The sequence below is a fragment of the Nipponia nippon genome, unplaced genomic scaffold (genome assembly GCF_047370975.1).
Source record: "Nipponia nippon isolate SJK-2023a ecotype South Korea unplaced genomic scaffold, ASM4737097v1 scaffold_1, whole genome shotgun sequence".
NCBI classification, from domain to species: domain Eukaryota; kingdom Metazoa; phylum Chordata; class Aves; order Pelecaniformes; family Threskiornithidae; genus Nipponia; species Nipponia nippon.
This window is the reverse complement of record NW_028262290.1, coordinates 163,827,257-163,850,408: the sequence shown is the minus strand read 5'-3', so window position 1 is coordinate 163,850,408 and position 23,152 is coordinate 163,827,257. Positions and strand designations below refer to the sequence as shown.

The 23,152-nt window shown below is 42.8% G+C and overlaps 1 protein-coding gene across 1 annotated transcript in view; it reads right to left on the bottom strand.

The window, feature by feature from the left end:
- The window catches only part of LOC104021742 (vasoactive intestinal polypeptide receptor), a 119,262-nt gene extending 118,664 nt beyond the window's left edge, over positions 1–598 (bottom strand). Inside the window, exon 1 of the mRNA XM_087731460.1 lies at positions 386–598. Within this exon, the coding sequence (XP_087587586.1) occupies positions 386–442 (57 nt within the window). The 5' untranslated portion in view covers positions 443–598. The remainder of the gene's footprint in view (positions 1–385) is intronic.
- Positions 599–23,152: the final 22,554 nt, after the last annotated feature.

Below are 23,152 nucleotides of genomic sequence, written 5' to 3'. Positions count from 1 at the left end.
TGAACAGAAACCAAAGCAAACCGAAAGCCAGGCTGTAAACCCGGACAACGAAACCCAGAGCCAGTCCTGAAACAAAACAGTAAAACCCCGAAGTGAATAGCTCTCGCTCAAGAGATCCTCTCACTCTTGAAGAGAAAGCATACCTTGAACAACAAGAAAATTAAGCGATTGCGATTTTCTAGATTATCCGGGGGAACGCAAAGCCAACACAGACACACCTGCCTTAAACCCACAGCACTTTCGAAGTTGCCCAAAGTTTGCCCGAGGCTAAAGCGACAAACCCCGCGCCAAAGGAGCGGGCACCGGGGGAAAGCCGGCACCGCCGCCGCGGGGCTCAGCCCCGCACGCCCCGGGCCCGCCGCCGCCGCGCCCCGGGAGCACTCACCGCGGAGATGAGGCAGCCGAGCAGCGGCACCACGACACCCAGGACCGCGTACTCCATCCTGCCCACGCCGGGGCAGAGGACACCCCGCACCGCAAGGTCCCGGCGGTACGGCCGCCGAGGCGGCTGCGGCGGCTGCGGGCAGCGCGGAGCTCCGCTCCCGGCGCCGGCCTGAGCGCATCCAGGGAGGGAGGGAAGGGAGAGCACCGCGCCGCCCCGCACCGCTCCGCGCTCCGCCGGAGCCGGCCGCGCCCCCGCCCCCGCCCCCGGCCGCCCCCCCTGCGCGGGGCGGGGCGGCACCGCCTCCCGCCCGCCCCCCCGCCCCAGGTGCCGCCGGGCCCGCGGGGAGGCTGCGCTGCCCCGGTGTCCCCTCGCTCCTTCTCCTTCCCCCCGATCTTCTCTCTTCCCCCCCATTTCCTCTCCTCCTTTTACCCCTTCTTCTTTTTCCCTTTATTAATTTTCCCTTCTTTTGCCCCTTCCTCCTTTTTTCTCTTTTCTCTCGCTTTCTCCTGTTTTTCCTTCTTTCCCCTTCCTTTTTCCCTTTTTCCCTCTTTCCCTTGTCCTTCACCTTTTCCTTTTTATTTTTCCCTTCCTTTTCCCCTATTCTTTCCCTTTTTTCTTTCTTTTGCTTTTCCTCTTTTCCCTCTCTTCCCCTTTTCTTCCCCCTTTCTCTCCTATTTCCCCTTTTTCCTTTTCACTCTTTTCCTCTTTTCCTCCCTCTTTCCTTTTTTTGTTTTCCTTTACCATCTTTCTTTTTTCTTTTCCTCTTCTATCCCTTTTCTCCCGTTTTTCCCCATTTCTTTCTTTTTCACTGTTTTCACCGTTTCCCCCGATTTTATCCATTGCCCACTTTTTACACCTTTTCACTCTTCCCCTCCCTTTTCTGCTTCCCCATTCCCACTTTTTTATTTTCCTTTTTTTCTTTTATTTCCTTTTTTCTTTTATTTACTTTCTTTTTTTATTTCCTTTGTTAATTTCTCTTCTTTTCTCCTTTCTTTTCCTTTTTCGTCTTTTTTTGCTTTTTTTTAAAAAAAAAAATTAAATCATTGCAATGGGCTGGAAAGAAACCAAGGCTGAGGAAAGCAGCAAAGCTGCTTTTTAGTTGTCACCCACCAGCAGTCACTATGGGGTTCCTCCAGCTCCAGAGTGAGAAGCTTGCAGAGCCACAGCCTGCGGTGCAAAAGCATCTCAGCTCTTTGCAGAGCCTGGGGCGCACTGCTGGGTTCAGCCCTGAGAGACACTGAGGAGCGTGATGGAAGATGGTCTTGTTAGTAGGGGTGGCAGAGGCACAGGAGATGGCCCAGACATTGCCGTGAGCTCTACAAGTGGGTTGAGTTGTGCTGGGAAAGTGACCCAGCACTACTGGGAAAGGACAGGAATGGTCGGTTGGGGCATTTAGCTTCCTCTGAAAGAGCTGCTTGGTTGGAAGGGGTTAGGTGGACTGAAGTTTGCGAATCCCAGCCCAGCTGAGTGACTCTGTATGTTCTTTCTCTCTCCTTCTCCCCAGAAATAAAGAGAAAAGTTCCAAGGTGCCGGTCAGTGACATGACATTTCTGGATTTCTCATTTTGGAAGAACAGCTCAAGACCAGATTGACCTGCATTTTTGTTGCAAATGTGGAAATCCCTCCCCTCTCCAGCACGATGTGGAATATTTCATTTCATATTAAGGGCAATGCTCTTTTCAGCTCAAGAGGAACCACAGATACAGGCTTGCTTTAGCATGAAAACCCAAATAAGCCCCATAAATGAAGGTAACAATAAGAAAAATAATATACTCCTTGCTATTCTTTTCTCCCCAATCCTGCTAGATTTTCAAACTCAAACATATTGTATTTTAAACCAGCTGCTAAGGAGAGAAAACAAAATCCTCATGTTTGGAAAGCCCTGGAGACAGCTCCCTAATTCCAGGTTGTTCAACTTACTGACACGACCAGGAAACCTGCCATTTTTGGAGAAAGGGCTTAATGGGTTAAAATAATAAAGTTATATCCAGTCTCTAGCTCTTGTTAACAAATCACTAAAACATTCATTTTTTAAAGATAACATGTAAAGGGTGAGAAAAAAACAGTCTAGTATCTTTTTTCCTCCCTTTACTCTTTATGGAAAGACCTGTGCTTTTGTTGGTATCCAAAAGATTTTTTTTCCCTTTTCTTTTGCATTTGATATGAAAAATCCCAGTCCTATCTCTTGTTTCTCATTGTAGGCCTGATGGTGGCTTATAATTGCCAGTGTAAAAAGAGGGACAAGATGTTAATTACATCAATTAGTTGTACAATGGTTTGAACACGCAACAAAACTATATAAAGCTCAGTTCGGATCGTAAAATGACAGGGGAATGGCCAATTAGCTGGTCACTGCATCTTACCGCTAATAATAGCCACTTTATGTTTGCTTATTTCATTTATTCATGCGGCCTGAATGCTTTCAAGTAGCCTGTTAAAGACAGATTTCCCCTGGGGGGAAAGGCGAAGGTATTGGCAGATGTTATTCTATAGTTTCTTTGCAGAGAGTGAATCTGAAGGTTTTGTGTCTTGTGACAGTGATTTTACAGGAAAAGTCTCAGCCACTGCCTAATGGTGCATTCTGCCCTGTGGACTGCGCTGAACATAGGTCCAGCTAGTCTGATGTCCTGTAGGAATCAAGTGAACTCCACGGTGCCAGGAGCCGCCCTTGTGTTTGATTTGAACCCACCTCCTGCTCGTTTCATCCCACACCCCCAAATCTTACACTGCCAGTGAGCACGCATTCCCTTCTGCATGTTGCTGAAGATTTTTTATCAATCCCTCTTTTGCAGGCTGAAAAGCCCCATGCTCTCTGACCTGGAGCCTGTGCCATAGATTTGGCATCCTTTTTGCCCTCTTCTGTACCCATTCTTGAGCCTGTGTATCCTCTCTGGGACAAGGACAGGAGCCAGAAGGTTTAAAAACATTGGTGCACTGCGGTTTTATGGAGTGGCAAAGTGATGGTCATGGTTTAAACCTTTATTTCTTGCCTTAGGTGGGTGGGGACAGAAGCATTTCAAAGTATTAAGCTGACTTAGTGATGTATTATAATATCAAGATGTATTTCCTCCAAAGGATGGTTCTGTTTTGAGCCTATCTCTGTGGAAATCAGATAGATATGTTGTATGAGATTTCGCTCATTTGTTCCACTTTCCATTAAACTACGCTGAAGTTCAGCTTCCATTTTGCTGTGCTGCTGGGAGGCTGGTACTTGCCTTGCTGTGTTTCCATTCGACATATCTCTGCAAAAGGTTTTATAGGCTTCAGGACCATGATGTGAGGTTGGGAGTGTAGTAGCTGCTTGATGTTGAACAGGCTCTTTGCTAAGAGATTGAAGTAGCAGACTAGAAGGCATTTTTTTCTCATCTGAGTCATGAACAATTTGAGAAACAATTAAAGATCTAATTCATCTTCAGATCAGTAGCAGCACAATTATTTCAGTCATCACTGTCTTGGGCTAGTGCATATTCTCTGTGGCTGCCGTACCTCATTTCCATTATTTAACCCTTTTCCTTAAAGGTAATTAACATCTGAGCTGAGGCATCCATGATAAAAAGGCTTATCTTTCTGGACATTGCTTCGGATACTACCATATGAATATGGGAAATTTTGGTGCAGACTAATAGTAGCAGTAAATAAAAGCAACTGGGGTGTTTCCTGTCTGTGTTTCTTTCTTCTCTGCCCCTGGCAATCAGAAATACAAAGGCTGTTAACAGTAGTGTCTAGAAGGACAATATTTGAGAGCTGATTCACGCAGAAGTTCGCTGAAGGCTGGATTTGCTCTTCAGTGCTGCTGGGGTTATGTTCCCCATTTAGCTTTCTCTCCAAACCCAACACAGTGCATCTGTTCTGCTTTCCACTTTGTGACTTTATTTAAATAAAGTAAAAACATCACATTCCATAAACAAACCATGAAATATATTTCTATGTATTATTTGCATTGGGATTAGAGACAAGAAAACATTCACTGTGTTGTTTTGCAAACACAACAATTACATCCACTTACAGGACTTCATTATTTGCAAAATGTAACATAAACAGTCAGTGGTTTCCTGTGTTTTAAGTCTCTTTATTCATCAAACAGTAGAGGAAGACTTTCAGGTTTGGTGGATCTAAGGTGCTTTTTTGTACCAGCTCTCCCCCTGGATTTCTTTTTGTAGGTGTCCCCTAATTTATTATCAATGCATTGGACCAGGCCTTGAGCTGGTTTAACCAACATCATTCCACTGCTGTGCAAAGAGAGCTCCCAATTTACTCTAAATATTTATTCAGTGCAGTCTCCTACTCCAATGTCATAATGAATATATTCATTTAGCAGCCTGCTTTTCAAAATGAAGTTACATTGATCTGTACACCCATTTCTGCCAAGAAGCACAGGTGTCCGCAGATATGACCAACTGATCAGATCCAGTAGGACATCTTGTCTGTAAACCTGCTGGGACACTTAGCCAAAGTTAATTTCCAAGTCTTTAATTGCAGAAAGAGAAATCTTAATATCTGTGTTAATTCAGAGCAAAATCCAGTCCACAGAGCAAAACCAGGAATGAAGAATGTGAAATATATAATTCTCCAATTGATTAATGAAATTTGGCAGGTGAGTTATTTAAATTTAAGCAGCTTCGTGAGAAGATATTGGGTACCAAATGACACTTCAGTAGAAAAAAAAAACAACAGAAGATAGCATAAGGCAATGGCTGTTAGTTGAAAGCAGGAAAATTTGAAAGAGGAATGAGACCTGGCACCCCCTCAAATTAATGGAGGTGTTTAATGATCCTAGCAAACTCCACTCAGTTTAGTGTTCTCTATCTCTTTGTGTTTTTGCATAAAGACTGGATGCCTCTCAAGGAAGATGGGCTCAGGACAGGGCAGCTGAATGAAATATGATGACCTGAGAGGTGCATGAGTACAGGCTTTAGGGATTTGTTACGACAAGCATGACATGTAGGTGTTCGTAGGTAGACATCTACAGTCACCACTTGAAGTCAGCCTATATCGCTAAAACCTCTTTGCTGAATGACTTTCTTGGCAGATGTAAACAGCTGAGGAGGTTTCATTCAGTGTATCTAGGGCTTCAGACATCCAACCGAACCTGAATTATCTCTGTCCTCACCATTCACAATTCAGATTACTCTGTACCAAGCCCAGGAAAAAGAGTTAAAAATCATGGCCATGACGCTTCAATAAAAGATATTTCATGTGTTTACAGGGAGATATTATGTTATGGTAAAAAACCTTTCAAAAGTGAAGAAAGATAAACAAGGTGCTAAAAATGAAATGAGCTGTCTAATGTATGTGTATACAGTTGTCAGCTTTATGAACAGTCCATAAAATACATATTGTGAACCTCTTTTATAGCTTACATATAGCTATCAAAACCAGAGAAGTTAAAGCAACTGAAACACTAACCAGTTGTTTCAGTGAATGAATGATGAGACTGAACATAGGAAAACCATATTTGATTTGATGGTTCCACAAGGGCAATTGCACAAGCCAAAAATACTGGGAAGGGCCAGATTTTCAGCTGGTGTAAATCAGTCATATCATATCATATCATATCATATCATATCATATCATATCATAACCATGGGATTTTCTTGGGTTTTTTACCATCTGGAGGTCTAATCCTCTGAATATATATCATACTTAGCTTTTGCTCAAGAAGTATTGGACAATGAGATTATTAACAACTATTATTAATTTTTATATCTGTATTTTTTTATTGCCTGCAGCCTCCAGTTGTGGGTCAGGATCATACTGTGCTGTGCTAACAATGAAAAAAAAAAAAAAAAGGTTTTACTTTGTCAAGATTATGATCCTAGTAAAATAGAAGATACAGAACGTGGACTCAGTCTCAGTGAGGCAGTACTGCCAGTGTGATAGGTTATAGGTTACAACACTGTTTCCTGGTCTGTTCTCAGTTTTTTCTGGCTGGAGAACATGCAGATAACATATTGTCCTTTTAAAAGTTGTAAGCTTTGAGTGGTACTAACCAAACTTTGGCTAGAAGCACTGTGGGCATAAGCATAGGTGCAGCTAAGTCCCCTAGTCTGTTGTATAAATGTTTATTGAAGTGTTCAACGTGTTACTGTGATTCTTTTTTTTTTTTTTTTTGTGAGTAACACAAAAGATATAACCCTTAGGTTCTCAGTAAATGAGACCATTAAGGAAAGGGACACAGCTTTTACAAGCTCTGATTAAGACAGAGGAATCTAATAATCACACTACATTTAGTTTATGCACAAATCCAGCAAACATCATTTGCCATGCCTGAGTTCCACCAACAGAAAAAGCTATGTTTTTTGAGAATGTGTACTCTCCATTCTCCTACTTTAATTGTGATCTTAATTCTAAATACCTGCTCTGTAAATCATCTTTCCTCCACTTACCATCTGCTTTGAGTTCTCCCCAAGTATCAACACCTTGCTCCATAAGCAGATGTTGTCCACAAATGTTCCTTAAAGGCAAACCTTCAGCCATGAAGACCACTGCCCTCGGAGCAGAAATGTTATTCTTCGCTGTGAGGCCAACCACCCAGAGCACTGCTATGGCATTGTAAATGGTTCAGATAAGAGTCATGAGAGCAAGGGATTATTGGAAGACTCCTTCCCTCTTGCAGTGAGTGATGAGCTCCATCTGCTTGGTTTTATATCTCGGAGATGAATGGAGCCCCAAGTTGATGGAGCCTCAAGAGATATTCAGCAAATCAAATGTTTGTGCAAGATGAGCTGAATTGCTCTCCAGGCCCCACTGACTGGACTGACCAGCTCTCCACTGACTACTATGGGACTTTAGACAGCTATGTGTCAACACTGAGATTCAGGTGCCTGGATCTGGAGCTGAATCCCACCCAAGGAGTTCAGTGACTTCAGTTATTCTGAGAGTCAGAGGAGCAGCTCTTGATGGCCCCTGTTCATCTCCTAGCTATGTCTCTGCTGTTCCGTGGAGCACAGAGAGTTCTGAGCTAGCTACCCGGCTAGTACAGCAGCACAGTTCAGTATGGTGTAGCCTTGTTTGAAGATACTAGTGTGGCCCTAGGAGAAATCTAAAGCAAGTTGACCAGCATCCAGCAGGGCTAGAAGCTCAGACTTTCTTCTTTTTCTGTTCCCGGTTGTCCACAACAGTTATCCAGTGGAGAAGTTCTCCTGGAAATCTCCACCTGCCCAAAGACATAGCCTCATAAAGCTATGAGAGCAGCAGAGGCAGATATGTCAGAGCAGAACGTGAAACATCTGAAGAGCATGAGTGGAATATTTCAATTAAAAGGATCTACTTGATACAAGGAGACTACAATCTTGTCCTTGCTCTCTGGGGCAAGGGCAAATTATCCAGCTCCTGTTGCTCACCTCACTCTGTAAGCTAAAGATAGTAATAATTGCCTACCAAACTCCCTGAAGAGTTAAGGATTAATTGCTTCATAGTACTCAACATTTATTTTCACACAATCAATGCCACTGGGAACAGAAAATATGCTTTGCAATTACTATTACATATCCACAGGGGACCATTCACTCATGAAGTACTTGGATAAAACAATTTTCTTAAAAATAATTAAAAAAAAATCTTATTTGTGTTTGGGCAGAGAAAGAGAAACTCTTCGGGCTCAGGAAGAACAAACCAAAATAACCTATGCAAACAAACAAACAAACAAACAAACAAACAAGCAAGAACTTTCTCTGAACCGAAGATGGCAGTCTGCTGGAAACAGAATGAATTAAGATGAGCAGGAGCCCATGCATTATTAAACAGCACTATTTACACTGAGAAGATGGTAAAACTGCTCCAGGGTACATGACGTGCTAAAGACACAGAGGAAATAGGGTGCCTGCTTCTCCCTCCCTACTTTCTTCTTAGAGTTTTGCAGAGCAAAGGAAGAGAGAGGAGGCAGTAATGGCAGTGTTATGTGTGCAGAAAGCTGATAAGCAGAATACCTAGCATCACTACAACCATATTTCTTAAGATAAACTGTCCCCAGGGAGCTAGGTTTCCTCCCAGGTTGTGGCCACCATGAAGAAGCATTTTGCTTTCTCAAAGAAGAGTCTGGCAGTGGAAGCCACATGAAGCACGGCACCCAACTTCTTGATTGACACCAGAGATTATACAAGCTAAAAGCGTGGGCTGAAACATGATGCTCTAGAGACTGAGATAAAGGCTCCACCTTATCATTAGAGGATGTGACACAGCTGATGCTTTGTGGAGGAGGTGGGAAATGGAACATTTTACACAGGCTGGTCAAATGCATTGCAGAGCTGCTCTGTACAGAGAGTATTTGCTGCTGGTCTCCATAGATCAAACCCCAAACAGTTTCTGACTGGGTGATGAGAACCTCTGTGGCTAATATAATGAACTGCATTTAAGACCTCACCAGCTGAAAACAGGAATTTCTATATTGTACCTAATTTCTGTTATAAATGTTGTGTTATGTTGTAAATAAATGTTGCAAGTCATGGTGTAAACTGACAAGTGCAATACACAGTGAATAATAGGTTCAGGGCTCTTCCAAGCTGTCTACTTGTACTGATTCTCCAAGATCTCAGCTTTCATCCACCTCTGGCTTTACCAGCTGTAGACAAAATCTCCAAAACCTGTGAGACTGGACCTGCCTGAGTTTGCCAGGAGCCTCAAACCAGTTTTAAGAAGTCTGAACTGCCACATTTGTCTCAGAAATAATTAAAGTGGAAAATGGTGACATTTCAAAAGTCAACATTGTTCATTGCCTTCATACTATTGATGAAGATCTGCATGGTCCATCCAGCTGGTCTGGGCATCGTGAGTGCTGGAGCCCTGAGGGGTCTGACAGAGCCCTGGAGGGCAGTGGACTCTGATTTATGGGTAGCCAGACCCCAGGAAGGAGGTGGAGAGCAGGAGTCAGTGCCTAGTAGAGCATTTGTGGTCACACTGCAGAGCACTGTCCCATTTTTTCACACCTGCTGGGCTGAGTTACATTTTTCTCTTTTTAAGTCCAACCCCAGCATAAGGAAAGGTCCAGCTGACATTCAAAGCACTGAACATACAGCAGGACACTCATTGGGATTTATCTATCACAGACCTCCGGTGTTTTTTTTTTTTATGTTCCACTCTTCTTCCAAAATGAACAGCAAACGCAGCCTGCCGTCATTCCCCTCTTTTGCATGCAAAGAGGGAGCTCTTTCATCTCAGCAGACAGCAGCCTTGGTCCTTTCAGCTGTGTTCAAGTCAATTGCTTGCACAAGAGCGGTACACTTGGTTGGCAGTTGGCCAGCAGTGCGGTACGCCCGGACCACGCAGGCTTTTCCCCAGCAGCTCTGGGCTGCCTGCAGGCATCAGTCGGGCAAATGGCGTGGAGATCGCAGGGTCTCAATGGAGCCTGGGGCTCAGGTACGGCAATAGAGAATAGGGAAAGGGGAATACAGCCCCCTCTTCCCCCCAGACTGAGGGGTATTTTTTTTGGAAATCTGGTTGTTTCCAAAGAAATAAAATAAATCAGAGACTCTCTGAGTGGTTAATGTGAAGGTATACGCCTGCTTGGAGTACTCTCCCGTGTATCAATGCTACTGTCGTATCAGTGAAGAATGCCACTGTCCTATCAGTGAAGAATGAATTTCTGCAGCCCCCTGGGTCTGTTTTTGGCAGTTGATGAACACCCTTTGTAAGACTATTGATTTTTCTTCTGTTTGTTTAGCTGGGATATCCTTTGTTTCTAACTCAAACCTGCTATTCAAAATCCTTCTTGCAGCAAAGAAATGAGAACAGCTCTGCTTGTCCCTTTTCGCTTGGAGTTATAATCTCTTGGAGAGGAAGACTCCAACCAGGTATTACGGTTGGGAGCAGTTCCTCCATCCCTTCTTACTATGAATCAGATCTTAAAGACTTACTGTCTGCTGCAGTTCAGGTCTCTTGGTTGAGCTGCTTAATATCACAGTTAAGGGTTTATGCTGCTTGCTTGATTCCCTTGTCTGATGCATTTCTTATATATCTGCTGCCTCCAGGATATATTTGTGCAAACAAATTAAGCACCCTTACTATATGTCAGCAAAACATTACATCTACTAATGGAGAGAAGTGTTATGTTCTAAGTCCCTTCAATGCATACGAAAAATAAAACAGTTTCTGGGGGGAATAAGAAATGACAGTTTGTTCTTTTGAATGAATGCTGTCTGGGAAGAATTTGTCTGACATAAATGTAATTTTCCAGACCATTCTGTTTTTTTTTTTTCACAGACAACTCTTCTTTCCTTGTAAGCAGAAAATAGTTTCATGCCCAAAACCTGCCAGACTGACAATACAAACCAGGGAAACCCTCTTCTAATCCAGGGGTATTTGCTGACTAAATCATGTTAGATTTAACTGGATTGACAACAACAGATTTTCCACGGTTCCTGTCATTTTTTGACAGTGTAAATGCCAATGACATAATGATATTCCAGAAGCAATCTTTTCCCCAGAGAGGCACCATTCTCATTTTCTCTATCAAGAGATGAATGACAGCAAAGAAGTTAAAGTGTATGGCATCACTTTGATGCCAGTGAATTGCAACCATCTTCCAGGAGGTTTGCCACTGGCTTTTTCAGGAAAAAAAGATTTTAAACTGTGGATGCTGCTGTAGCCATCTAGAAAATATCAGGCATATAAAGATATGCTTCCCACGGAGAGCTAAACATTATCCACGAAGATAACATAATATATGTCAAGGAAAGTGAAGCATCAGGCTATAGTGTTTTTAAGTTAAGATAACAGCACTGAATTTAAGCTTTCCTGATGTGTAGGCTCTGTGCTGATGTCTCCTGTATTACCTGGTGACTCTAAAAGGGATTTCACAGAGAGGTGCCTGGCCTTTCTCAAGAGCAGAAGAGTTTGGTACTGGATTTTGCCTCTGAGGTGCTACATTGCTGTGCCTTGGACTGAGTCGCCATAGATTAAAAGCTTAGCATAGCTCCAGTGAGGTTCGCTAGGGTTCAACAAAGTTTTATTTATTTGTTTCAACAAAAAAATATGACCCCCGGCATTTATAACATCAATCTTCTCCTTAAACGCTACCTTATCTCTCTATTTACACTCAGTCCTCTGTGTTTTTACAGTGTCTTCTTTTCTGTGACCACCTCTTGGATTGTAAATCCTTCAGAGCAGAGCAGTTTTTCATATTTGTGTTGCATGCTGTGTCACACACATTTTGGTCAGCAAACAAGTACTTCAACTAGGAATAGCAAAAAGCACTCACTCATGCTCCACAATTTCATGCAGGATGGGAGTGGCATCTGTGTACTGGTTCATCCTGGGCTGGAGATAGCCTGAAAACTGGGCTGTAAGCTGTTGGCAAAGGAACAAATACTCTAATGCAATCATTGAGGACAGCATCAAGCATTCATGGATATGCTTACGGGAAATCTTGTTCTCAGGTACCCAAGTTTTCGGTCACAGGTAAGACAGGGGATTGACCTTTTTAAACAAATACCTCTGATGACCCCATTGAGGTCCTACTATCTTCAGGCATTCATAGCAGGCAAGATCCCTGGGAGAAACTGGGCGTGATGTGTGTTTTGCACATAAAACAACCCATTGACAAGAGCAGCTGGGCTAGAAAACTTACAATATCTTTTCCCTCCGTAATGCCACTAGTTCTCTGAGGGTGAATTCAAAGGCATCTGTGCCATATCTCATACTGTTTGGGGAGGCGAGTGGGTTGTACTCACTCTGCAGTGAGTCATCCCCATCTTGTTTAACTGCAGCTTACCAAGTTTCGTTTGTTTATGTGTGTGTTCCAGGCATATCTGATTGATGATGCATGTGGCTCTGGAAACTTACTGCATCAAGTCTCCAAACTTTCCATCAAAGTTTTTCAGCAGTATGGGTGGAGACCACAGGACACAGCATCAGATACGCAGATACAATTTGCAGATCGAAAGACAGAATCATACAATAGAATCATAGAATCGTTTAGGTTGGAAAAGACCTTTAAGATCATCAAGTCCAACCATTAACCCAGCACTGCCAAGCCCACCACTAAACCATGTCCCTAAGCACCACATCTACCTGGCTTTCAAATACCTCCAGGGATGGCAACTAAACCACTTCCCTGGGCAGCCTGGTCCAGTGCCTGACTACTCTTTCGGCGAAGGATTTTTTCCTAATATCCAACCTAAACCTCCCCTGGCTCAACTCGAGGCCGTATCCTCTCGTCCTACCACTTGTTACTTGGGAGAAGAGACTGACCCCCACCTTGCTACAACCTCTTTTCAGGTAGCTGTAGAGAGCGATAAGGCCTCCCCTCAGCCTCCTTTTCTCCAGGCTGAACACCCCCAGCTCCCTCAGCCGCTCCTCGTAAGATGTTCTGATTTACCCATTTATCTACACCTAGGTCAAACCAAGGTTCTCTGCTACCTTGTATACCAAGGATGACTATAAAATGTGAGATCGTAATCAACTCCAAAATGAAATCCAGTCTTCCAATTTGCTTACAAGTGAGAAAATAATAATTTTTAACAAGGGGTTTCTCAATTGGGGGTTCTAATCAACTAAGTTTTCATTTTAAGAAATTATCCGCAGTCAGGGAAAAAAAAAGTAGACTTGTTTTAAACTTCAGTTTCTCAAATCCTATTGAAGCTGGTGAGATTATAAGAAGTGCTTAAAGATAAATGTCTGTTCAAACTGTTTCCTGTTTGGGGACTTACCCAGGGTTTTCCTGAGCTGGTTCAAAAGTGTCCCAAATCAGATAAACAGAACTGTATATCAGAGCAACCAGTCAGGCCCAGACAAGAGTCAAATAATATAAAGACTTAGATATTAATAGTGGCTGCCTCTTATCTTGTCTCTGCTGCCAATGCATGCCACTCTTGCAAACCACAGGCTGCAAAATGCGCTCTGCGAGGGACATGGCTGGTTTTGACATTTTAGTGCAAGCAGGGTGAAACCTGTTTCACCTTAAGGAGCAGTGATGGCATTTATACCTCCCCTGATAACCTCCTTTCCTCCCTGCAGGGACTGTCTTTGTCAAGGCCATAGAGCTTGAGCCTTTGCTGAGGCAGTCTCCAGCAGGATGAGTTTCACAGCAAGGAAATCTCTGTGCTTTTCACGTTGTACAAGGCTTGGTCTATTCCTGGACAGCAAAAGGGCCCTGTAATCAAAGTCAGTATTTACATGTGTTTCTTTAATTCTGGCCACAAAAGCAAGCACACTTCCTGTCAAGATCCAGCCTGTAAATAGCGAAGTGTTATCACAGTGCATCACAGTCTGCATCTTTAGAAAATCTTCCATCTTTACTGGAGACACTGTGTCTTTTGTACATGAAAAGGAGAATTGCTTCCTTATACAACCACTTTGTTGGGCTTTCTGGGTGGAATTTATTTGCTTAAACATAGGTTAACAATGTCATTTGAGGTGCTCCATGTGAGTGCGATAAACATGATACGGGATCTACAGGATTTCAAATACATCTGTGCTTTTCTGGACAGGCAACTAAGGCTGAGCAAGACGTGGGTACTGTGTTGGAAGCGTTGCTCTTTCAAACTGTGTTTGTGGTTCTGGAGCTATGGGACATCATGTTACAGTTGTTAATATGTCTCCCCAGGCTTTTAACAATCATTGGGGTTTTAACCTCTTGAATCCAGGGAATGATGCAGCTCATCCCGATGTAGACATCTGAAACAGGTCAGAGGAATCCCCTTAGAAAAAAGCCTGTGCAGCAAAGGGTTGACTAGTTCAGGTGTAGAAGCCTAGACCGTAGATGTCTAAAGCTGGGTGACATAGATTTTGCTGGTATTTGGGGTTGTGTTTTCTCCAGCTGTGACTAGCTTAACAGAAAGCACATTGTGGGACCCACTCATCTGGACCACAGTCTAGACCTTTCTCCTTGCCAATGCTCTCATCTAGAAGTGTTTGGTCACGGCTAGTGATATCTCCTCCAGATGTGCCCTGTGCTCTGTTTTTGGCCATGTAGTAGGTCACTTCAGGCATCAAAATTGTGGACTAAATGGAGATCTTGATGCTGAAATGATCCCAGATACTGTGTTGTTGAGGGTTTAATTCAGAGAGACAGCACAGCCTGTGAAACAGAACCCTTAATGCAAATCTGGTACAGTTCTTCACTCCAGCTGTTTCAGCAAGCTGACACCTCTCCTTCTTATCCCTTCAATTTGCTTAGATTTTTGGCCTATTTGTCCAATCCATAAAGCCGATAAGTGCAATGGTTATACAAACAGTAACAATCTGAGCTGAAATTATTTGCTTGGACTGACTTCTTTGAGTTGGGAAACAGGGAAACGGTTACCTGTGGGCTCCTTCAAAGGATGGTCATCAGCTTGAAATCCACTTCTACAAGCATGATACTTTGGTTTTGGTACATAGTTAAACATGATAAATTATCTTAAAAAATGTAGATACATTAGTGTGACCCGTTATATTCCATTAATTTCCAAAGCCTATCAAGACTTCTCCATTTCTCTATTGTTTAAAGAGAGGGAAAAATAGAGGCAGATATCAAAAAAATCCATGAATATCATTAGAAGGACTTAAAAAAATTCCTTTTCTTACCTAGCCAGGGGTGGATTAATAATCACCTTGTGGAAGCAATCTGAAGAATATTTATAGAGGCTAAGCCATAAAACCTTGACATACTATGTACTTATGATCATCTTTCACATGTATCTCATAACAGTGATTGTATTTGCATAGATATGCCATGGAGATCTTGAGACAGCTTCTATTTTCAGGCATATGAACTTTGCAAGCACTGCAGTGAGCTCTGTGTGGCAAAACACTGACTTGTTCCCTTGTGACTTCCAGGTCTGCTGCTCAACATCGTCACAAGGTGTGTCTGCTCAGGGCTCAGTTTCTGGGTGCTGGGCTGATTCATGTGGCATGGCAGGGAGTGCCAGGACTCTGCTCTCCCATGCTGGCTTGGTGATCCCACCAGGCTGGGCTCCAGCACTGCAGAAAAGTTTCAAGTCCTTTGTATTTGCACAGAAGGTGGCTTAAGGAAAGCACTATGGCGTTCAAGAGGTGGCTAGGCTGTCATGTAGACATAGCCATCATTCAGACTCTGGGTCTAATCAGCACACTATTTATATCCTCAGGCAATTATTCATGAGTATGCCACACTGATAAGCTAGATCAACAGACAAAAAGATTGATTACAGTAGAGGTACCAGGGAAACCTCACACCAACATGATGAGAAATGAATCCAAAGCAGAACGCAACCCTCTGTCCAGACTTAAGGGAACACAGATAGTGACCTCAAGAAGTGGATGTGTTTTTCCACAATGAGCTGAATCAGCTCCTGGAGGATGATCCTGTTTTGATCTGAGCATGGTAGACCATGATCTCCCTTGACTGACAAACACCCACAAGATGGGTCTCTCTTAGGAAGTGCAGTATTATGTACGCTCTCCAAAGCTACTTTGGGAGGTGCTGAGTAGATCAGGCCTTTACAGTGAAATGAAAACATGAGGGAAGCATGATGCTCCTGATAACTAATTAATTAATAAACTAATTGGCTGATTAACTTGGACACATCACCACAACGATGTGATTAGTTTACTTCTTATACCATACCTGGCTGGTCTGCCAAAGTTTTTAATATCTCTGTTCAGGTTTGAGGTGTGTTGTGTTGCCATTTCAAAACAGCTACGATAGCTGTCTCATAGTTGTGAGCAGAGGAGGCCATCTGCAAAGTTATCACCGTAATAGTATGTCAGTGACAATACCCTCTAAGAGCAATCCTGTATGCTGCAATATCTTTAGTTGTAGATACATCCAAAGCCACGGGTCCTGTAACTGTGCAGAACCATTTACCATATGGGTATCTGGAAATTTATGAGGCACCAGCAGTCATATTTAATTCACATCAATCTCCAATGAAGTCATTGGAATCATAAGGAGGATGAATCTCACTCAGATGTGGTACAGAAATGGAATCAATTTAAAAAATATAGCCAGTTTTTAATCAAAGCCTCTATAAAATCAATCTTCCACTTCAGAATACAGCCCAAAGGCTTGAAGCTCACTGAAATTACTCAAATGCAAAAAGAATGTTTAATTACATGCTCATTTGGGAGGAGAAATGTAAGACTGTGTCCCTAGATTCATTTTTCAGGCTAATTTAGTAGTCTTTGTGTTGAACATTCTCTTTTGATGCTGGACTTTAAAAAATATCCAACATGGAAATTTGCCTTGTGAAGAAGTCTCCATTTCAATTACAGCTGTATAAGTAAAATTTGAATAAGATATTACTATACTGAATTAAATCATGGTCTATGTGGTCCTGTAGGCTGTCTTTGATAGTGACAAGCATGTGGCAGACCTTTCAAGTCACTGGAAACCTGATGCAAGGTATACACTGGGCCGTATCATGGAGACAGTCAGCTGTTCACGTCATGAGTGCGCACTTTCTCTACGGAGCCACGCGATGGACATGGTCTCAGGTCACACAGTAAGGATAAAACCCATAATAGTAGGCCGCTATTGGGGAATGAGCTTTTTAATGTCACAGTCCTTGCCATGTAGCAGATCACTGTGGTCTTTTTCTTCCATTGAGACCTCAAATTCAACGAACAGTTGGCTGGTCTGCTGATACCAGTGCCTGATGCAAGGGTATCCTCCAGCGGGAGCAGAGCAGCATTACTGCACCACAAACCCATGACATCCTGGGACAAGGTGAGTGGGTCAAACACAGGACATTTAAAAAGTGTGTCTTATGACCACAGCATAAAATGGAACAAGTCTGGTTTGGTTGCAGGTAGGAAGGAGTCATGAAGCAGTCAGCTCTGAGATAATTTAGCCACATGAGTAGTTTCTTCCTAATCCCCATTTCTTTGTTGTTTTATCTCTGAAGCAGAGAATGTAAATCCTTCTCCCAAAACTCTCCAGTATTTTTAAATCATAGTATTTAACTCTGCATATGCTTTTTAAAATCTTGGCTGGTTTAAGTTCTATCTTGCAGAAATTGGTTATGTTGGCTGACTGTGTGGCAAAGTAGTCCCTTGAATCAGCTTGTATTTCAGAGATTTTCATGGATTTAAAGGCCAGATAGGATCATTAGCTCATCTACCCTGATCTCTTACATAGTATGTGGGATGGGATTCACCTCACCATTATTTAAACAGTGAAGTTAGAGACAGACTACCTCCTCTAAAACAAGCTGGTTTCCCTCTGCTCCTTTTACAGTCAATAGAAAAGGATGATTCCCTGCAGAGGGCAATTCATTCTTCTCTATGATATATTTTGAGTCTAGGATGTATAAATTACTGGGACTGTGGACTTCTTACAGTGAGTTCACTAAATAGTCTTTGGCTGAGGCATAGCTCGAAGGAAGGTGAACAGTTTGTGCCTGAAACTGTCAAGAGATGGAGAATCCACTGCTTTCCTTTCTTGTGCTACCGATTTCTCACCCTTGTTATTAGAAACCAAACTCCAAAGGTATTCTTGACTGGATTGACATTCACTATAAAGGGAACCTTGTGTAAGTAGCTCAAGGGGAGATATGTGCCTTCTAGTATGATGAATACAACCCCATTCCCTGTTTCTGGCTGCCTCATCTCCCAAAAGATTGAGTAGACAGTGAGAGATCTTCAGAGGTAGGTGATAGCAATGACTGTTGACAAGGAAAGATTTCCACAAGAGGCAGAGGGAAGGCAGGGAGTGAGGAGACGAATGCGAAGGGATGTGACAGAAGAATACAAAATGAGTATTGAGAAAATGGGCGTTGAGAAAAATCCGGCACACTCTGATACTAAAACAAGAAGACTGATAAAAGTGAATGGCAACTAATTTAACATTAGTAAAAGGAAGCTTGTTTAATTACAGAGACAATAAATAACCTGAGAAGTTGATTGCCACAGAATAAATTTAAAGCCAAATGCAAGGTTAAGAGGGAGAGCACATATCTGTAGGTGGCATTTATGGATGACCATGTTCCACTGAAAATCAGAGGATAATAGGATGTATCTGCAGCAGTGTAGAATAGAAAAACAACTCATGCTTCAGAGTACAAATTAATAGCAATAATAGAGTACAAACCAACAAAAAAGTAGCAGGATATGTACTTTTACTGGCAGCTTCTTCTGAAATATGTAGTATTGGTCGTTGCTTGAGACAGAGTTGCCTGTGAAACTGATATTCTTCTCTGCCACTTTACCTGAGCACATTGCAGTGTGAATGAATGTTTTTATGTGATGCCTTTTTGGAGTAGGAAATAACTACAGAGAAAAGCCATGGAAAAGGTAAGGAATACACTCACATGTCCTGATATAGATTAATTCAGATACCATGTCTAACTCTTTTCATTGACTATACAGTTAAATGGAAATAGGAACCCTAAACTGAGTCATTTGTTTTGCTCTCTTGAACAAAAAGGCCATGGGGTTTGTAATTAGGATGTTGAGTACCTGTAACAGATGGTCTGATTAGAGCCTTTAAGGATTTGTCTGAAATAATCCAAGCAGTTTGTAAAGGACAATGCATTTAAATCCTGGTCCCTAGCCCTAATCACTGGTCCAAGCTGCCTTCTTGGATATGCAATGAGATATAATACCCAGTCCAGCCTGATAACTCCTATGTGTATGCTTCAGTTAACTCTGATGTTGATACCTCCCTGTCTACATCTGAGCAGCTGCCCTGTTAACAGTGCCTAGGTGTTATGGTGGACATCAGACTGAACATAAACCAACAATGTGCTCCAGCTGAGATGAAGGCAAAGTCCATGTCAGCATTCATGAGGGTCAGTGTGGCCTGCAGATGAAGTCAAGCTGTTGTATTTCCCCTGTTCAGCACTGGTGAGGTCACTCCTGAAACCTTGTAGACAGTTCTGCTCTCCCGCAACCCTTCTAGCTCAACAGAGATGTGAAGAAACTAAAAGGGATTGAGAAAAGGGCTACCAAAATTGTCAGGGACCCAGAGCACATGTCTCGTGTAAACATGCTGAGGGACACAGCAACACCCAGGCCCCATTGAGCAGGGCAGCTGCCAGCCAGACAGTTCCCAGCCTGTACTGATCTGTGGGATTTTCCCACACCCATCCACAGAGCTTTGTACTTCCCCATGTGGATGCACCCTCTATGGAGGGCGGAGAAAAAAAAAAGGAAAGAGATTATAGATATATTCCCAGTCGGTTTGCATTGGTTGTATGGTTATATTGAATTATATGAGTCATATTCAGTATCCTTAGAGTGTGGAATGATGATCTCTGCACAGGTTAAAGAATCATTTCTCAAGCCTGGGCTTGGCTAGCACGGAGAGAGAATAGATTAAATCACTTCCTGAGGTCCCTTCTAGGCTTGTTTTGTATGGTCCTGCATCCTGAGCATGTGTCTTGACATTTTTGATTTAGCTTGGGTGTATAGGCAGCAATCCTCCAGCTGTCACAGCATGCACTATTGATTTATTAAGCTAAAGTAAATACAATTGAAGCATGAAGATTCATTAAGAGCAACCATTTCTGCCTGTGGACTTAATATGTTTTCAAAATGATGCTCTACAACCTCATTTGGGTCTTGTTCGCATTTGCAGATTCACCTGTCGAGTTGGAAGAGAAGAAACGACGAGTGCACAAAATCAATTCTCAGCACTGACGTCTGATTCCTTGGGAATTCAGCATTTGCTTCATCATTCTGGGATGCCAATTTGACACAGGTGAATTCAATGACTGTAGTGAAGCTCTAAAGTAGAAGTATTGATGGGTCAAACACTGAGGAAGGAGGTTAAAAGATACAGGATTCCTTCAGTCCCTTCTTAAAAGTACAGCTGGTAGCTTTGGGTCATTCCTCATATGCTGTGACTCAGATAAAAAAAAAAAAAAACAAACATATTCTGATTATTTGTAATGGTGTTCTGGTCTCTTATGATCCCTTGAATAACCTCCCAGGAATTTTTTAAAAGGTAGTCATGAAGAGATTTTTTTTATTCCTATTTAAGGAATGTATTTGCTTCTGGATACATGAGTAATCCTCTCTGATGTCTGCCTTAGATCTCTTTTAGCATTGCCACATAACAAAAAGGTAAATTAAATGTATCCATTTGTGTGCTTTTAATTGGCAGCCAACGTCAATGGTTCCAATGAAAAACTTTGGACCTTCATTTGTTTAAGTGCCTCTTTCTTCTCTTTTCCTGGACAGTGGTTGTAAGAAGTCAGTAAGTAATTTCCATGTCCACAGCTACTCTCGCAATGATGAATCTCTGTCTCTTCCCTGTTCTGTGCATTGTGCTCTGCCTGTGATCTCCCTTGAATGTGCTTTAACTACACTCTTCCCAGGACTGAGGTTTTCATTGTTTTGGGGAAAAATGTTAAAATGTGACTAAAGGTGTTAGGAGCACAAAGCCATATGGGGGCTGTGCTCCCAAACCATCAGGTGCATGTGGGAGTTGACTTCTCTGCATAGTGGGTGCATAGATGTGCACACACTATGAAGATGTAAACAGGCATTTTTATACTCCTCAGAGTGAGAATGGAGAGCTAGTGAAACAACAGTGAATCCACAGCGAAGATTAAGTATGGAAACAGTCAGCATAAAGATGAGACTCATTCCGCATAGCTCTAGACACCAACGTCTGACTTGGTTTCCCTAGGGACCCCTTAGGCTGTGGTTCAATTAATCCTGAAACAAGCCAGATGAGTCACACTCTAGTAGCATCACACCTTATCTGGTGTGAAGGATTTATCCTGATGATGGTTTCGGATAAGAAGTGAATGGGAGATGTAGTCAAACAATTTATGAGTTTGGGCCACGGTAAAAAAACTGAGTTGTGTCCCTTTGAATGATCTGCGAAGTTTTCAGCAGTGCCCACCACATTGTACGTTTTGGAAGGCAGAGAGTGCGGTGCTGTATTTACATGGCAAGGTCCTGTGTATGGTGAATAGATAGTTGCAGGATACATACAGGACAGGACAGACACAATAGTTGTGGGATAAATGCAACAGGTGCAGGATGTGGCCTTGTTGCCTCCATGTGGCTTTCCAGGATGGTGTGAAAAGGGCAAGCAGCAGCCCTTCAGTCTCTCTTGACAACTCCCAGGGCCAGGTCTGTCCCTGCTGCCTTGGTGGCACTTCGACTGCACAGCAGAACGGACTGTGTGCACATGCCCGAGTTGCTCAGGTATTGGAAAGGGCTTAAGCTCAGCTCCTGAACTTCACCCTGAAGTGAGGTATGAGAGCTCATACACTCATTTCCACCAGCTCTGCTGTGAAGATAATCCTCAGCAGAGTGACAGAGCAGGCAGTCTGGCTGGTAACCGCTTGCACCTCAGCTTAGAGCTTGGCTGAACTAGCAACTCAGGTTTTCCCATCTGCAGAGCAGTGTTGGTAGTCCTCTCACTTTTGCAAAGCATTTTGTGCTCTCCAGGGGAAAGCACAAGGTAGGAGTTAATGGTGATGATGACCTGAGCGAGATGTTTTGCAGACACATATTTATATTAGTGGTGAGGTCTGGCTTGTTGCAAAATGCAGTCAGAGATGCTGTTTGAAGCCTGTGCCAGCTCCCCCTAGGGAAGAAGAAGGAGGGCAATGCGTGTCAGTGAGTGTCATCTTTACAGAGAAATGTGTCCAAAAAGAGAAGTCCACAGGGTGGAAAGAGGCACTACCAGCAGAAGAAATTCATGTTCTCAACTAGTTGGAAGGGAAAGCAATCTGCTTAATAACCATTCGGAGAAACATATATAGCAACAAACAGAAATAGGATACCAGTAAGCTGTGGCAGAGAGCCACTTGCTTTTTATTAGCTCCAGTGTGTTCTCATCTTGAATTGAAATTTAAACTTCTCAAAAAAAAAACCTAGGTAATGAAATTGCAGGGACATGATATTGGTGAGCTTTAATAAGGGAGTTGGTCATGCAAAGGACTACTCTGGAGGAGGAAGCTCAGGGCTCAACTGAAGATATTTAGCAGATGGGCAGGATTATTGCAATCCTTATCCAAAATAGCATATATTTTATTCTGCTATAACCAGGGGCCCAAGCAAAGTGGCCAACCTGAAAGTGTAAACGGAAGTAATATTATGATTATGAAAGAGGGGAGGTGAGAACAGCTTGGGAGATGCTGGGTTAGAGATTTTGGATGACAGGAGAGAATCATTGCTCTAGTTGCTGAAAAAGCTAAAAACCTTGAGGCTAGCCCTGGTAGAGCATGCATCCAGACAGGCAAACCAGAACCAGGAAGGGTTGGATGGTGAAAGGATGACAGTCTTTGAAATACACATTGGGAATAGTAACTACTTAGGCCACAGAGAGTGACATTCATCTGATGTCTGCCACTGAGCTCACAAACCTCAGCTCCCCTTCTGGACAAGAGAGGTCTAGTGAGTACACTCTGTGGAGTGCTGTGAATGATCTGTGTCTCTCTAAAGTAGCTGTCTAAATCTGGGCAGATAGACAAGACCTCAAAATGCCTATTTCTCTCCACGCCTGTAAAAGAAAGCAGGATAACTCCTGCAGAAAGTGCCATTATTGGGGATATATAACCTTAGGTGAGATGCATCCCAAACAAAAGATTCCTTCTGTGTCATTAGAGGGAGCAGATCTGCCTTGGGATTGTAATGGGGCTCTTTTAGAAGTCAACATGCATCTAAAGATGCATGTCTAGGCTAGTGTTTCTAAAGGGCTATAAGTAATATCATTCCCATTGAAATTAGTCAGCTAAGTACCCTTAACATACTTGCCTTCTGGGATGAGATTCTTGGGTTTTAGGAAGTCAGAGAAGTCCCGCTTATAGTCTACTGGGAACATTACAGGATGTTGACTAGATGAAACAAATCTCTTGTTTATACACTTAGTCCTCTCTTATTCTGAGACCAGTAGCTTTTTGGCTGGAA